At 42.8% G+C, this 15,897-nt stretch overlaps 2 protein-coding genes across 15 annotated transcripts in view; one reads left to right on the top strand and one right to left on the bottom strand.

The window, feature by feature from the left end:
* Positions 1-3,025, top strand: part of BRCA2 (BRCA2 DNA repair associated) — a 41,185-nt gene extending 38,160 nt beyond the window's left edge. The window contains exons 25-27 of the mRNA XM_087755873.1: positions 27-283; positions 977-1,129; positions 2,429-3,025. Of these exons, the coding sequence (XP_087611999.1) occupies positions 27-283; positions 977-1,129; positions 2,429-3,010 (992 nt within the window). The 3' untranslated portion in view covers positions 3,011-3,025. The remainder of the gene's footprint in view (positions 1-26; positions 284-976; positions 1,130-2,428) is intronic.
* N4BP2L1 (NEDD4 binding protein 2 like 1) overlaps positions 1-15,897 on the bottom strand; it is a 45,423-nt gene that overhangs the window by 27,086 nt on the left and 2,440 nt on the right. For 8 of the 14 annotated variants that reach the window (XR_015704420.1, XR_015704419.1, XR_015704418.1 and 5 more), the window contains exons 2-5: positions 9,828-9,952; positions 8,888-8,976; positions 7,596-7,672; positions 5,325-5,591 (exon numbers count right to left, since the gene is read on the bottom strand). Coding sequence is in view for 5 of the 14 variants with exons in the window: in XM_087755869.1 (XP_087611995.1) it covers positions 5,360-5,591; positions 7,596-7,672; positions 8,888-8,976; positions 9,828-9,952 (523 nt within the window). In the remaining 9 variants the exon portion in view is untranslated. Of the gene's footprint in view, positions 1-2,667; positions 2,787-2,829; positions 2,978-3,360; positions 5,592-5,646; positions 6,945-7,595; positions 7,673-8,887; positions 8,977-9,827; positions 9,953-15,897 lie in introns of those variants that run through there. The other 6 variants (XR_015704423.1, XR_015704424.1, XM_087755868.1 and 3 more) reach the window with 5 other exon arrangements.

Below are 15,897 nucleotides of genomic sequence, written 5' to 3'. Positions count from 1 at the left end.
TTCAGACTTTTTTTTCTTGCTTTTAGGTTTCACTACTATGGTGTACTTATCTGATGAAAGCTATAATTTGGTGGCAGTAAAGATCCGGACAGATCTTAGACACTTAGCTATTGAAGATATAGTTGTCCGCTGTTCGGTCATTTCTGCAAGCAACCTTCAGTGGCAATCTGAATTCAGATCAGAAATTCCTGTGCTGTTGGCTGGAGATTTTTCTGTATTCTCTGCCAGTCCAAAGGAAAACTATCTTCAAGAGAAGCTTAATGAACTGAGAAGTACGATAGAGGTAAATCTGTAGATTTTTAGTTTAATGATTAATTTTACTCACTGTGTTGTTACATTCTTCACCAAAAAGTCCGTTGGTACTAATAAATTTTTAAAACAAGTAATGCACATAATGTTGAATTCAGAGGATTTTCTGGGAGATGGAGTAAGGTGCTAATGCAGTTTTCCTGGAGGACTCTCCATATCACCTATTGCATGGCTTTTTTTTTTTTTTTAATCCAGTTCAACCAACTCTCTCTTTAGGATGTGCCACAGAATCTTCTCTGGCTAGCAAATAATGTACCTGTCAACAGGGAATCTGTCATGGACAGTTTGGCTCTAGCTTTTTAAAAGTTGAAATTTACTGTCTTGCTCAGTTGAACACATTCAGTATCAGATTGTTGATTTCATTTATTTATTTATTATTTCAGTTTTCTAGCTGTGCTAAATAGCATGTCTTAGTCATGCATTCTCACTTCTTACTGAAAAATAAGTTTAAATACAAAAGGATTTTTTTCTTGTTAACAATAAAAGGAAGGTATGATACTTCCCTCCACGGAAAGTGCAGTAGTCTCCTAAGTTGTTGGTTTGATATAAATAAACTTCTAGTGGGATTATGATGACAAAACAAAGTCCTAAATACTTTGTTTGTGAGCACATAGTACTTAAACAATTTGAAAAACAACTATTCTGCATTGTAATCTGTTCTCTATAGAATGTGGCCTCCTTTTGCTCTGATGCAGAAAGTAAAGTGATGAATTTGCTACAAAGAAATCTCTCACTTCCACCCAGTTTAACTAAAAGATGTGGCTTGGAATGCCTCTCTCCTTCCTGCAGCTCAAGTCTTCATGCAGAGGATAAAAGTTTGGTAAGCTTCTGGTAATTAATATTGTGTTTATACTGACAGTACATACAGTAAGGATATAAGCATGTTTTATACTGATGGCTGTGGTGAATGGTCTCACTTCTCAGTCCACTCCATAGGTTCTCTTCAGGGCAATGCAAGCTGATTAGAAGCTTTCTCTGTGTGTGGCTTCAGGATTATTCCCCAGGAGGAACTCTGAGACTATTCTTCCTCCAAGCAGTACATGAAACCCTCCCCTTGTGGCCTGTGTTTTCATAGCATACTTTAAATATCCTAAATTTTATACGAGTAAAATGAATCATCCTTTCCCTATAGATGATTTATTGCTTCCTTGGTCCCACTGTGAAGATTATCTGACATGGATGTCACTGGAAGGAAAAATCTTGATCTGTAAATTTTTCTTACACGGCATTCTGCAGTTCCTACCCTTGCTTAGAGAATGTACCTCCTGGTCTTTTTTTCCTAGATATTGTTCACCATTTCCAGGATTTAAAAGGGAAGAGGTATCACCTAGTAAATGTTGACATTTTATAGCAGCCGTGACAAAAATTGAGTTAAATAGTACTGAACTTTCTTGTGAAGGCTGCTGGTGGCAAGTTGTTCCTGATGTGGAGTACTGAGCGCAGTCAGAACAAGAATTTTTTCCTGCCACTAGTTGTGAGGGAGGTGGAAACACCCTGGTGTGAGATCAATTCCTGGGGACTAAATTTAAGCTTCCATTTCAGAGAGAGTGCTAATGTTTAATTCTGAAGGTTTAGTTTATATCCGTTTATTACATATATTAACCAAGTTAAAACAAATGAGACATTAAGGGTATTCTCAAGTTAAGCATGTGTTTGAATGATTTGCTGTGTAACATCCATTTTGTGTGTATTGTTATCTTCAAGTTTTTCGGTCTATATTCTGTCCCTTTTTTCTTCAAATTTTTTCCTCGTTTTTCCCTATTTAACAACCTGTTGAGGATATATCCAATGCAGTAGAAGACTTAACTCCTTTTTAGGAGTGCTTTGATTTCTTACCATCTGGCACAGAAAAATTCCCATACATTTAGCTTAGATCTCAGAAACAGAATGTAAATGTGCTGTCTTAATGTACATGTAAACAGTGATTTATCAAGCATCAATACTTGAAAGAATAATATTAGTCACCATCAGAAGATATCAAACTAAAGTTAAATTGGACATGAATGATAACATAGCATTTTTGTATCTGGTTTTTTTTCCCCCGTTTTGTGGAAGTAGTGGAGGAAACTAATGAAATAGTACGTTCTATTCAACATAAAACTTATCTCTTTTTAACTAGATCACTTCTAAAATTGAAATAAAGCATCCAAGCCCTTTGTCAACTAGCACACCGAATATGAAACTTGTCGCACAAGGATCAGCAAGAACGCCTTTATCTGCCACAATTAATGAAGACCATCCCAAAAACAGCAAAAAGAGAAAAGCAATGGACTTCCTCAGTTGCATACCTGCCCCTCCACCACTGACACCAATCCGTTCAATCATTTCTCCATCTTTAAAAAAAGCATTTCAGCCTCCACGAAGTTTGGGTTTACAGTGTAGCAAGACATCAAAAGAACCAAATCAGAATATTGGTCATGTCACTCCCTGTAGAAAACTGAGACAGACTGTCCATCTTCCTGAGAATGACCTGGTTGCTGATGAAGAACTTGCAATGATTAATACACAAGCACTCATGAATAATTTACCAGAAGAAAAGATTATTGATTATGTAAATGAAAGCAGCAGTACAATAGCTACTAATTTATCTGATGATCTTTCACCCAAAAATAGTTCCAGGTCCACTGGGGAAAAGGAACCTGAGGACTTGTTACCAGCCTGCAGAATGCTGCAAAGACAAAAACCCCGAAAATGCTACTAAATGCACATGTACAGTGTTGTATATATTTCAAATTCAAATTATTTTTACACTTTGTACATTAAATCCTGATTGTATTTAATAAAGCTATACTACAAAAACAAAGACTCATGGAATGACATTTCATATGCAAAATAATTTGGAGTTGAGTAGTTATACATTTCTCACACAACCATGTATTGTACAACAGCATCTGTGTGGCTGATGGTTTGATGACATTTTATAGACCATTGCTTTGATTCTAATGTATTCTTAAACTACAGCAGGATCTTTGTTTCAGTCTAAAGCAATCAGTTTTGTTACCCTCTGTAGTATTAGAATAGTTGTTCAGCTGTCAGAAGTAGCACAGGGCAAAATAAACAATTCGCTAAGTTTATTGTTACCAAACATAACACTTTAATTCTGTAATTCTGCCATAGTTCTTGTACTTTTCCCCTCCAACTTTCCATACAGCGCTAAAAGAGTTTTAGAGAACAGCTATGATTATTTCATTCATAGTAAAATGCCATACAAAGGTATTAATGACAGACCCTTGGTCAGTGTTTCTGAGCTACTCCTTCTTAAAGAAGCACTTGAGGCCACAGCCTCATGAAAGATAATCAGATCTGGTTTTGATTTCATCATGAGATCTTGCTGCTGGGAGTGAGTTAGTACTTGAATTCATTACTTTGTTCTCATTAATTCCAACAGGTGAAGCGTCTCAGAATTGGAGTTTCTCCACTGGAGAGAGAAACAGTCCTGCTAGAGCGGCTGTCAGGCTGCCCCCTGCCCCGCCGCTTCCCACCAGGCATGGGTCAAAGGAGGGAGGATGCTTCACAACCGAGACCGCCAGCTTCCCACCTGGCAGCCTCTCAGGGTCCTGTGCTGTTCACTGGGCTCAAGTGCTGACCTGGGGGTGGCTCCTGTCACCAAGCTGGACATTGTAGCAGGACTGGAGAACTGTACTGGGCTGACACAAGCTTGCCGATAGTTCTGTAAACCCTTGTGCAATACTGCAGAGCCAGGTTCCCTATGCCCCTTAGTTCACAATTATTTACAATGATGATACTGCTTCTTTAAATGCAGCTTGAGTAGAAAACGCAATTCATCTCGTACATCTACCGTGTCCTAAAGACAGCTTGGCTTTTGCCCAGAAGCAGTGTATTACTTTCTCTCTCTTACGCTTCTGTCTGCTAAATTGCTAGACGAAGAGTAGCTGCACCTGTATTTCTTAACGTCCAACGTGAGCTGTCATTTCCTACTGCAAAATAACTCACTACTGCCCTGTTCTATAAGCACTGCCTAATAATCAACACCTACTTCAAGTGCCATCACAAATGCTGAGTTTTAAAAATGTTTGATGAGGCTTCTTGATAAGGACACACTTAGCAGGATTTAACAATATAGATAAAAACCACTGCAGGAGAGCTTCTTTTCTCACTCATCGATCAGTCAGCAGCTTCTTGGCACTCGGTGGTGGAAGGAGTTGATTTCACCCCTTACAAGAACATTTTTTTTTTCCTCCTTTCTTAAGTCATTATTTTGTACTTCTGAGTTAGTTTGGGTATTTGGTAGCCTTGTGCTTCAGCTGTTCAGAGCTGCTCCTGTAGCCCTGTTCCTACTTAGGAGTTAACAAGCACTAGCCTAACACTAATGTTGCCTTTTAGGAGCCTCCGCATAGGGACTTGTCTCAGGATGGGTTGAATTCCTATGTCTTGGCAAGATCAACAGCTGGGTTTGGTGCGTTAAAGTGTTTCACCTCCAGGCTGGAGAAGCTGTTTGGCTGCGATAGAGCTGAGGCAAGACCAGCATGAACCCAGACAGCAGAAGCGTAGGTAGGGAACAGCATCCAATCTTGCTACAATCTGTAACCGCTACCTTTTCCACCATTCCCTTTGCCTCTCTTAAAGCTAGCAGTAATGCTCCAGGCAAGATGGAGTGGGAAGATACAAAAGGTTATACAGCCAGATATAAAGTATAGAAATGGCAACTGCGTGGAGAAGGAATTGGCCACACAGCCTGTAAGAAAGAAAGAATGTAGGAATATTTATTGTTATCTATTAGCGACAGAGCGCGATGCATTAAAACACCCAAAAAGCGTGTGGCACAGCCAGTAAATTTCACCGTAAGCTTGAATGGGTTTTCAGGGAGGAAGAGGGATGAGAGGGAGTACAGTTTGTACTGAGGACAGTGCTCTTAGATCGGTCACGTAGAGCTAGAGATCGTAATCCAGTGACATTTAAAGACTTGTAAGAAATAAAAGTAATTTAGAAATGTAGAAAAATACAAGAATAAAAAACAGTTTAGGAAAAAAATGTAAAACTAGAGACTTTTATACCCTGGTAATTAAAACACAGTGAAGAATCCACCTCTTCAGTTAAATAGCCTGTTGTTTGTAGGTGCCACGTGAGGTCGTCTTCTGTTTGGGAAGGCCGAAGGGGGGTGGGAATGGGCACCCGTGCTGTAAGCTGCATTTGGTCCACTGGAGCTTCTCTCATCTCTGCTCGGTTTTTCAGAGCGAAGAACACTGTGGAAGGTAACATTGTGCTCGTACTCGTCCTTCATCCGTTGTATCTTTTGTTGAGGGACATGATGGATATTTCTTCTGTAGAGTCAACATTAACAGAAAATACAAGTATTTAGCTGCCTGTGAGGCTATCTTAAGCTTGCTAAGGTTCTTGATATGTTCAGGATAACGGTTCATGTCCCCACTGACCTATTTCTAGCCCTTTTTTGCCAAATTGTTCTTCACTTCCACCTACTTCTTAAAAATATTTTTGTGACTGCTGAAAAATGTAATGCAAGTATTTTTGTGGGCAGCCAGGACATAAGAAGTTAGATAAATGCTTTGAAGTGTAGGCCAGGTAAGAAAGAGCTATGTAGAAGACCTGTGTATTGTTTTATATGGGTTTTAGTGCTAACGGCTTGTTAGCCTCAGGGCGAGCTTTTATAGATCTGGAGAAACATGGGCAAGGGCTGTAGGCAGCCCAGACACTGACTCATAATCAACAAGTAGAGAGGCCAAAAAACTGCTGTTGCTTTGAGTGCAAGTCGGGGGAAAAAAATCATACCTGATGTGGCTCATGCTCCAGGGCAGATTTGTAAATGATGACGAGTCTGAGAAGGGGGTGGAACAGGATGCTCGGACATGCAGGGCTTTCTGGATAGACCAGAAACGGCTGCAGTCTCTTGACACATTAGAGGGAATTGTGTTTCCAAAGACCACCAGGGATTTCTGCTTGTCTGCGAGTTTGCAAACTCTGAGTCTCTTTGGTTTTGCCATTTAGCTCTATTAGGCACAATTAATCATCTAGAATCTAAGTTTGTCCTGCATCCATATTTGCAAAGCCTTGTGGTGTGCAAATCCTGCACCGCTCAACGTGGTTCTTCCCTGGTGGAATTCAGGTGCGCGTACCGCAGCAGGCTGCCGGCTGCAGCATCCCACCGGTGCAGCTGGCGCGGGGCCCTCCAGCAGCCCGTGCCCTGCGCGCGCAGCCCGCGCCTGGGACCGGCTGCCGGTAAGGACACAACGTGGAACCAGACTGGCAGCAACTTTCAGCTGTCACTGAACCATTTGCCAAAGAGCGGCTCCAAACTGAGCGTATTTGAATTAGCTGTACAGTGCTACCGTAAAAAAGGCGACTTGTTTCAAATGATTAATAAAACAAAATACAAGTTACTGAGTAGCTCAGCCTGCAATGACTGATTACTAGCAAAATCTGCCTCTGCAGTGATGCCCTGCAAATGGCTCCCAGCCGGTGCTGGTGAAGCAAGAGCTGACACGTGCGGCCAACTCCTGAGGCTGCTGGTGTCCTCGCCGGCCTTCAGCCCCAAGCCCTGGCCACCATCGTCCGTGTCCTGCCTCACCCTGGAGCCGCCAGCGCTCCGGGCCACGGCCCTCTGCCATTTGTCTCTGTCACACAGAAAAAGGAGCAGTGCTAATTTTTGACTAGAGTTCCTAGCTGGTACAAAACAAATAAATCGGGCGGAATGAAGTGCCCGTGCCCTGTTTGCTTGTGATAGCGAAGTTAGCACGTGTTAGCTTTTGGATCTAGTTGATGGGAGTACACTTGCCACTGTAATGTGGTTTACAGCTGGTTGGTTAAAGGCTAGAAAATTAGCCTGCGTGGAGTTTTTTAGTGATATAATCATTAACCCTGCATCCACTAGCCAAACTAACGTACTCAGAGCCATGTTTGGCTGCTTCTACATCCTACCACATAACGCAGCGTTGATACATTCATTGTATCCCTTTTGCATGTGCATGCTAAGCTCTTCAGAAAGATCCTCTAGCACCCCATTTCTTGACCACGCTTAATGTAGCACCCCACCATTGCAAGACAATGTTTGGTATGGTTAGCTTTTTTTAAGAACGGATCTCTTAATATTGTCTGTAGTGCTTGTGTTTTGTGCCCAAATAGAGAGAGTGCTGCTCAAAATACAGAAGGAAAATCAGGTCCTGAGTCACAGAAATTTTCCACGACGATCCTTCTGTTGTCCTTTACTAGGTTACCTTTTAGGGTATATGAAGAGGAAGCCTGCTGACCTTTCTCAGAGCACACCAATAAAATGAGAAGCTGTCTGCTATATCAAAGAGAAAAAGATGTACCTCGTCAGTTCTTGAACGTTGAACTTCCAGGGTGTATCTGGTTCTTGGAATATAACTTCATATCTATTTTCACGTGCCTGAAGAAGTACACAGAAGTTTTAGACATATGGCTGCTGAGCTCAGGAGTAGCCAATCTGCCAGACCCCCTGAGATTTTACTTGGTTAAGAGATGTAGCGTATGTACTAGGAGCCAGAAAGAGGAAGATAACCATGACTCTCATCAAGGTGCTGGTCTGAGTCCCAGCTGGTTCATTTCTTTCTCCATCAAAGGATTTGGGTCTCCCAGAAAAACTTGCCTCAGCATTGCCCCCCGTCCCCCACGGCAACGGCATCCTGGCACTTGAACTCTCTGGAAGTCACAGATGGCTCAAGAACCACAAGTTGGCCACGCCAATCTATTGCTTCCAGGAGTGTGAGATCAACATCTATCAGTCATGCTATTTCCAGCCACTAAAAGTCTACAAGCCTCAATTTTTTCAAGGTAAAACAACATATTTGCTTGTATACACACACACACACACGTGTATATATTTAATACAGTTATTGATTGCTTTGGGGTTTTGATTTGGGGGAAAGGCAGCAGGGAAATTGTTGGCTTTTTTGCATCTTGGCCACCTCTGGCCGTGGTCTCACACTTGCTTCAGAGTCACCCACAAGCATTCACAGCTTCTGCTACCAGAGTGCCACGTCCAGGCTTTCCAGCACCACTATTCATTCAGGCCTCTCTGTGCTCCCATATAAGCAATACTTAGACCCAAACTTCTTAACTAAGACCATAACCCAAGAACAGAAGCGTGAGTATAACGTTAGCAGACAGGCCACATTATAAAACCTGTACTAAAAATATTGCCATCTCTGCCAGAACTCCTGTCAAGAGATACCAATGCATCTTCAAAGACTCTGTATGGTGTATTCTTCACAAGTCATGAACTAAAATTGTAAGTCATACCTTGCTATATTTCTCAACAAATAGTTTGGGAACTGTTCAATTCGTGTCACTGCTGGGGAAGGGGATGACATCCTGGTCATCAAGAAGTTACAGGGCAAGTTCAAAGACAGTTAATCTTTTCAAGTAATTTTGCCTTCACTGAGCTATATAGCTGACTAGATAAAACAACTACACTGGCACCTCTTCCCCTACTTCATCACAATAGGAATCCTTAACTATAATTAGAGAACTAAGGGAAAATGGAAGCAATTCTTTTGAGCCATGTTAAGAACCATTTCAGTTAGATCACCTCTTAAATGTCATAGCTGAGTATATAAAAGCAATAAAGCCGAGCTTTCCCTACCATCATCACATACGGCTTCATTTCCCAAGCATGGATGTTGGTATTATCAATAATAACCGGGCTTTTCCCATTCTTCATTGCCTTGTGTGCTGTAATGTAACACATTAAGTAAAGCTAACATGTATTAAATAACAGACAGAGCCAGGTCTTACTAGCCCCAGAGCATCCTTTCTTTGCCCACTGCTAGCAGGCTTGGTTCCCCACCAGACTTGGGTTTGTGGCCACCACCCAACCGTGAGCAGAGGTCCGTGCCCTGAGGCAGGTACCCTCCTGGGGGAGTCGATGCAGCCACTGGCTGTGCTCAGCAGTAAGAGCTGAACCTCTCGTCAAACATAGCACTATCACAGCACTAGGTATTTACAACGGCCAAAACTGACTGTTACTTGCAAAAGCTGTCTGTTGTATGATCTCAAAGTGTTTTTCCCTTGCTAGAAATGAGTTGAGAATACAGCCATGAAATCATGTTACATTTTTCTCTCTGAAGTAGAGACCTGGGTTGTTTCGTTCTCAAACCTATAATTAGGTTTGCAAGTTTTCCTCCTGGCTCTCACTAACTGCCCCCGTAACACCCCCCGCCAAGTCAGGAAAGCCATCTAAGCAGCTACAGCGTGAAGGATGCGGAGCTGTAGCGAGCAGCTGCTGGGCTGGTATTTGCATGCCACCTGCTGTTACCAAGCTTCAGCAGTGCTACCCGATAGGCACTGGTTCACTATCTAAAGTAACATCTATCAATCAATCAATCACCAACGTTTTTTCATTTAGTATTTTTTTCTCTTATAAGATGTCAGAAGAAATAAAATCAGAAGTGGTAAATGTAACCAGTACCCCATGAACTTTAGTGTATGACACCACTTCCAGATATTTTATTTTGTGGGCTAAGTTTAAAGACAGACTGAAAAAAGAAACTATTCTGCAGAACCCCTGGATCGATTTCAGTCACCTCTATTTTGGTTCCATTTGTGTGCATCCTCTAGGAAGTCAGGCTCAAACACGTATACACCATTTTCGATAAAGAAGTCATCAGTACTAAGAACTACAGCACTGGGATAGTCACGTTTCAGTCGTCTGGAAAAAAAAAGATGAAAGAAGGATTAGTATATGCTAACGCATGCCTTTAATAGAGAACATTAAATCAAGAGCATATGAATGCTCTGCAAATAAGCACAGTGCTTCATTTTGAAAAATCCCAACTTAAAGGATGTGAATGTAATCAGCAGATGGACACAGGAGGAAAGGAATGGAGCTTAAAGACACGGCCTTGATTTCTTTAATTCAGCAGAGAAATCTACAATGGACTGCCAACATGAGTCTTTAATCATGTTAATACATTCAGTCTTCTTTCTAAGTTACCTGAGAAGGTAAGACTGTAAATACAAAAAAGAAAAAAAAACACACAAACAAACCCAAACCTGCTGGTCCCAGGGAAGTTAGTCTCAAAACACAATTTGATCATGGGAGTTTTGCTACAAAGAGATGTTTGAAGGTAACTAGGAGGAATGACTTGTCGTTTAGTAAAGATGATGTATATTATCATCAGCTTGTCTTGGTTTTTTTTTTGGCTACAAAGCACATAGCACTTTTTTTTTTTTAATTTCCAAACAAATATCTGAGTGATTAGTCAATATTTCCTGTTATTTGTCGCACTTTTACATTTCTTTCTGCTTTTCACTCTTCCCTGCTTTACTTAACCCTCCTCTTGTGGAGTTGAGTCATTTTTATTTACTTTCAGCTTTTAAATATGTTTTATAAACAAATCTGAATTGCCCAAATTGGCAGCCCCAAATGCAACAGATCCGTAAAACTGGTCCCCTGCGGTCTGCAGCAATCCCCCTTCTCTTCAGAGTGATGCGTGTCCCACAGCGATGCTCGTTCAGCCCCGGGATGCCCGTGGCGGGGGGGACGCGTGCCCCGCCGTAAGTTCAGCAGCTGCCTCGCAGGCAGTGACTGGCTCTAGGAGGTGAAAGTCCCAGCTTATGCAGTGGCTTAAATATGTAGCATTCCTCTGCCAGTCCTTCAAAAGCATTAAAAAAAAATCTTAATGCAAAATTGTGTTCCTATTTGTGTGTAATCCAGACTTCGTTGTGTCCACAGACTGAATTGTCTATTTTATTCAATCAAGGGATTGTTGGGGGGGGCAGGGAGTCTCTGCAAGCAGTCAGGGAGAGCCCATGGCATCATCTCACTGCTCTCTGTCTCCCTAAGGCCCAAAATGTCACTGGAAAAGAAAGCAAGGCCAATCCAGAAACCGCGTGGCTCTCAGACATGGATGCTGCTGCCCTGCTATCTCACACCACACATGGTCTCCAGTCCCTGGGTCTCATTTCAGCTTCCCTGATAAAACGCTCCTCTTCCATCCCCATAAGCTGCAAAACAACTATTTCTCAATGTCTTATCTAATTGAGCAACAGCAAGGGAAAAGGTACCCCTAGGTTATCGGCAAAAACCAGACACACAGACAGAAAAGGCTTAATTCTGTCCTCTCTAGCTCTGCCCTAACCATTTACTTACCGATTTTATCCTGATCTGCCTGCTAGCAGCAATTCTTCACCGGGATTGCATGTTGCATTTAGCTGAATAAAGGTCAGCTTCTGGCTTTGTTCCACCTCCACTGTAACTTCTATCATCTGCTGATTAATTAATATTAATTTGTGGCAGCAACCAGCACAGAGAGCAGAGACTCGCAGCTGACAGGCTGGCCGGGGCTGCCTTCACAGGGCTGGGCTGCAGCCACTAAATGACTATCATTCACCACCTAAATGTAGTTATCTCCTAGCTCCAAAGAGATGTTTTATTCACATAATTACTGCTGGGCAAACAGATCTAACAAAAGTCATGTTGCAAACTGTTAGCAAACAGTCAAATCATTTTTGCTTTAATTTTGGGCCAAGAGTTCTTATCATGAAAAGCATGGGAGCACCTAATGCTTATCTGGTTACTCCTGTGCTGATAAAATGATATATTCAGCTCTCTCTATAATTCAGCACCTCACCTTTCCCACTGCTTTACCCATCTGCATTGCAATCTCTTCAACTGACTCTGCTAAAACATGTCATCCCTTTAACTACTAATATGCACATAAAATCGTACATAATAATGGAAGATCTCAAGATTTTTTTTCCTTGCTCAATCATAGAATCATAGAATCGTCAAGGTTGGAAAAGACCCTTAAGATCCTAGAGTCCAACTGTTACCCTAGCACTGCCAAGTCCACCACTAAACCATGTCCTCAAGCACCACGTCTACCCGTCTTTTAAATACCTCCAGGGATGGAGACTCAACCGCTTCCCTGAGCAGCCTGGTCCAGTGCCTGACTACCCTTTCGGTGAAGTTTTTCCTAATATCCAACCTAAACCTCCCCTGGCGCAGCTTGAGGCCGTTTCCTCTCGTCCTATCGCTTGTTACTAGGGAGAAGAGACTGACCCCCACCTCGCTACAACCTCCTTTCAGGTAGTTGTAGAGAGCAATAAGGTCTCCCCTCAGCCTCCTCTTCTCCAGACTAAACAACCCCAGCTCCCTCAGCCGCTCCTCATAAGACTTGTGCTCCAGACCCTTCACCAGCTTCGTTGCCCTCCTCTGGACACGCTCCAGCACCTCGATGTCCTTCTTGTAGTGAGGGGCCCAAAACTGAACACAGTACTCGAGGTGCGGCCTCACCAGTGCCGAGTACAGGGGCACTATCACCTCCCTGCTCCTGCTGGCCACACTATTCCTGATACAAGCCAGGATGCCATTGGCCCTCTTGGCCACCTGAGCACACTGCTGGCTCATGTTCAGGCAGCTGTCAACCAACACCCCCAGGTCCTTTTCAGCCAGGCAGCTCTCCAGCCACTCCAATGTTTCCTTTAAAAATGTTCTCAATCAGTGCAAATCTTCAAAATTATTTTCTTAGCATATACCTTACTAAATTTTTAACACATACATGCAGACTTGCATGAGAGCTTTCATATTAACCCTTTAAGCAACCTAAATAGTATGTGATTACCTGGAAACTCTGTCTACTATCTGCATATCACTGGTAATTAAAACTAAAGCTAAAACTTGTGCTTCAAAGGAGGAAAAATATGGCACAGAATGTGCTAAGAACTATGAATTACTGTCACGTTTGCTATATTCATACTAAACAAACTCCTACCAACAGCAACATATGAAAACATTAAGTGGGCAAAAGAAGACGTTTTACCTTCTGCTTATTTTGCTGTTTTTAACTTTTAGCGTTCTAAAACAACCAAGCCGACACTAAAGTTTACGACCATTTTCTGTAATCCCCCATTGCCCACGAAGCTGACAAAAATCCTGTTTCTTCTGTCCCTTATAATTTCAAAGGGCACCCAAACCTCTTTAGTATGTATGTTCCTTGAGAAATAAGCCTTCTACGAGCTACACAGGACCACAAGTTGGTTTAGAAGAAAGTTTTTACATAATCACATCAGGCTCCTAATCGCCATACGCAACAAAAATGCCTATATTTTAGCACAATATACACCAGCTATGCAAAATGGGAGGACTTGTGACCAGTGTCGTTAATAAATTTTGAGCAGCACTGTAAAAAGAAAATTACCCATCGCTGTTAGATCAGTAAGTGTAAAGCATACTAAGGAGGAAAAGAAAAATGAAATCTCTTTGCAAGATTGAAGGGTACACGTGAGCTATTGTTGCATTCTTAAAAGAAAAAGCCACTGAACGTGAAGCACTGCCTTGTGATAAGCAGTAGCTGCCAAAGGTTCAGTATTAATTTGCCTACTTGGGACATTTAATTGCACAGCGTTACAGCTCTCTATCTTGCAGGAGATACAAACTACGGTATGCTCTATAGCTTGCTAAAGAAAAGCTTGAGGCTGTTTCAGAAAATAGGAAGGGTAAGAAAATAAGAAGAGAAAGGGGGATGTTTCCTCTGCTTGCAATAAATCTCCCCAAACCCTTTTTTCCCCCATTCCCCAAGGTGAAGCAGATTTCCACCCTAGATACCGTATCTCATTAGACTGGCTGATACAGTTGGGGGGAAAAAAAGCTTTCAGATGCTTCTGCTCTTCTTCAGATCCGACACAACAGCAGCAAACTTCATGTGTCCACCGGCAGGGCCTGATAAAGCGCCCAGAAACGCCAGGCTGGGCAGAGGACAAGCGTCGCTGTCTGCCCACACCAACCCCGCTGGCAGCCGGGGGAGCAAGGATGCTTCTGAACAACGAGGCGCCTTGGCTAGCGTTGGTGCACGCTCATCTGCTGTCTCACCCCGTCAGCTTTAGGATGGCTGCCGTGATGAAAAAAGGAGAATCTTTCTGTTGAAAATACAGCTGTGTTTCTGTTTGACCACAGCAGCACTGCAACAACTGCCTCAGTGAACAGATAGGTGGTTTTAAGGTCTTCTGCGTTAGTCATCTGAAGATCTGTTCCCATGAGTTGTACAGTTTTTGAAGTCCCCTTCTTTCTAAATAGTATCTTCAGTGCTTTCAAACAATCATTGCAGATTTTAACTGTATATATAGACAACAGAATAATTATTCAGGATTTCAACTACCAGGATGCATTAGAGTACTTGGGAGAAGTCTCCGTGACCACTAGTAGTATCATTGGAGATAAAAAAAATCCATAACTATATTTCATAGGCTGTCATGTTTTTCCATCAGAAAATCTGAAAGTAAATGAATTTCTGATACTGATCCCAGTAAGCAGATTGGAAGGAACATTTTCAGCGCTCAGAAGCTAACCGAACGGTATGTCAGGCAGATCTCGGAGCCAGTAAATTCTCAAGCTACATCCAATGCAATGGAGATCAGAACATGTACGTACTGACACCACATACAGCCACTTGCTCTGGTCACCCTTCCTAAAACAAAGCGTTCCCGTGGCATTTAAAAGCCTTCAGTTTCTGCAAAAAATCAGAACTATGAGATCTGGAGCACATGCCCAGTGTTATCAGTTGCCTGGTGTGTTTTAACAACTTCTAGTGCCCTGAGGACTTTGCCCCAGCGGGAGCCTGCCAGCCGATCACGGTGCTGTTGGCAGAGCACGTACCTGCCTTTGTGTCTCACCCGCGGGGCTCAGAGCAGTGGCTGGATTTTGTAAAGCAACAGGCTGCCTGTAATATTTGATAAACACATTCGGGAGAATCACCTGAAGCGGTTTTATACAAAGGTAAATGTTTACAATGCCTTGCCGCCTGGAAGCAGGAGCTGCAGAGCTGACGTCCACGACCCCGTCAGAGCTGCAATTCTGCAGCAGGGTCGGGGTGCTGGTAACAGCGGTGGGGCTGGCCCGGGGCTGGTGGTGCCAGGAGGAACTGGGCAAAAGCAGCAGAGAGACCAGGAGAAGGTACGGATTGCGCCAAGCAGCGATGCCTCAGTGCCAATGCATTTTTTCCTTCCTGTTCTGGAAGATTGCTCCCTCTGTGCGCACAAGAACAAACTCATTTCAAGCAATAAATCAACAGCAGTGGCTGAAAAGTTGCGTGTTTGATCATGCCCAGCCTAGTGCTTGAGCAAAGCTCCTAGAGAGAGAGGGTTACATGTTACATGAGTTGTGCATCATTGCAATATATTGTAGAAGAGCTGGAAATACAGCTACTGTGCAATAAAGAGTCTGTTGGGGAAGCAGGTATGAGCTTGTAGGCGGCTCATTTGATTTTTTGGAGACATTTTTGGAAGCTATACCTGCTACTGCACCTCAGATAACTGTTTTCATAGCAGTTGCCCAGGTCTGACCATGAAATCTGTACTCTGAAGTCGGGGGGAATGCGTTCAGGAGGAGGGTGCCACACACCTGATGGAGGCTATTAGAGATGCAGCTCCCAGCTATCCCTCTCCTACGTGCTTCTGCTGGTGGTGAGGTACGGTGAACAGTTAGAGGGAGATGGTTAGGGTCGCCTAAATACGTGGTGCAGGGAACCATATTCTCAACAGTGATGGAATTGGAAAGGTTTGGAGCTTGGTGGTGAGCAGACCAACTCCTCGTTCTGCCTTGGCTATTCAATATATCACAAGTGAGTCCTTCGCTGTCTTTACCAGAAACCACAA

The sequence above is a fragment of the Nipponia nippon genome, unplaced genomic scaffold (genome assembly GCF_047370975.1).
Source record: "Nipponia nippon isolate SJK-2023a ecotype South Korea unplaced genomic scaffold, ASM4737097v1 scaffold_2, whole genome shotgun sequence".
In the NCBI taxonomy this organism is placed as follows: Eukaryota; Metazoa; Chordata; class Aves; order Pelecaniformes; family Threskiornithidae; genus Nipponia; species Nipponia nippon.
Note: the sequence above shows the minus strand (reverse complement) of the source record. Positions and strands in the feature narration are given on the sequence as shown.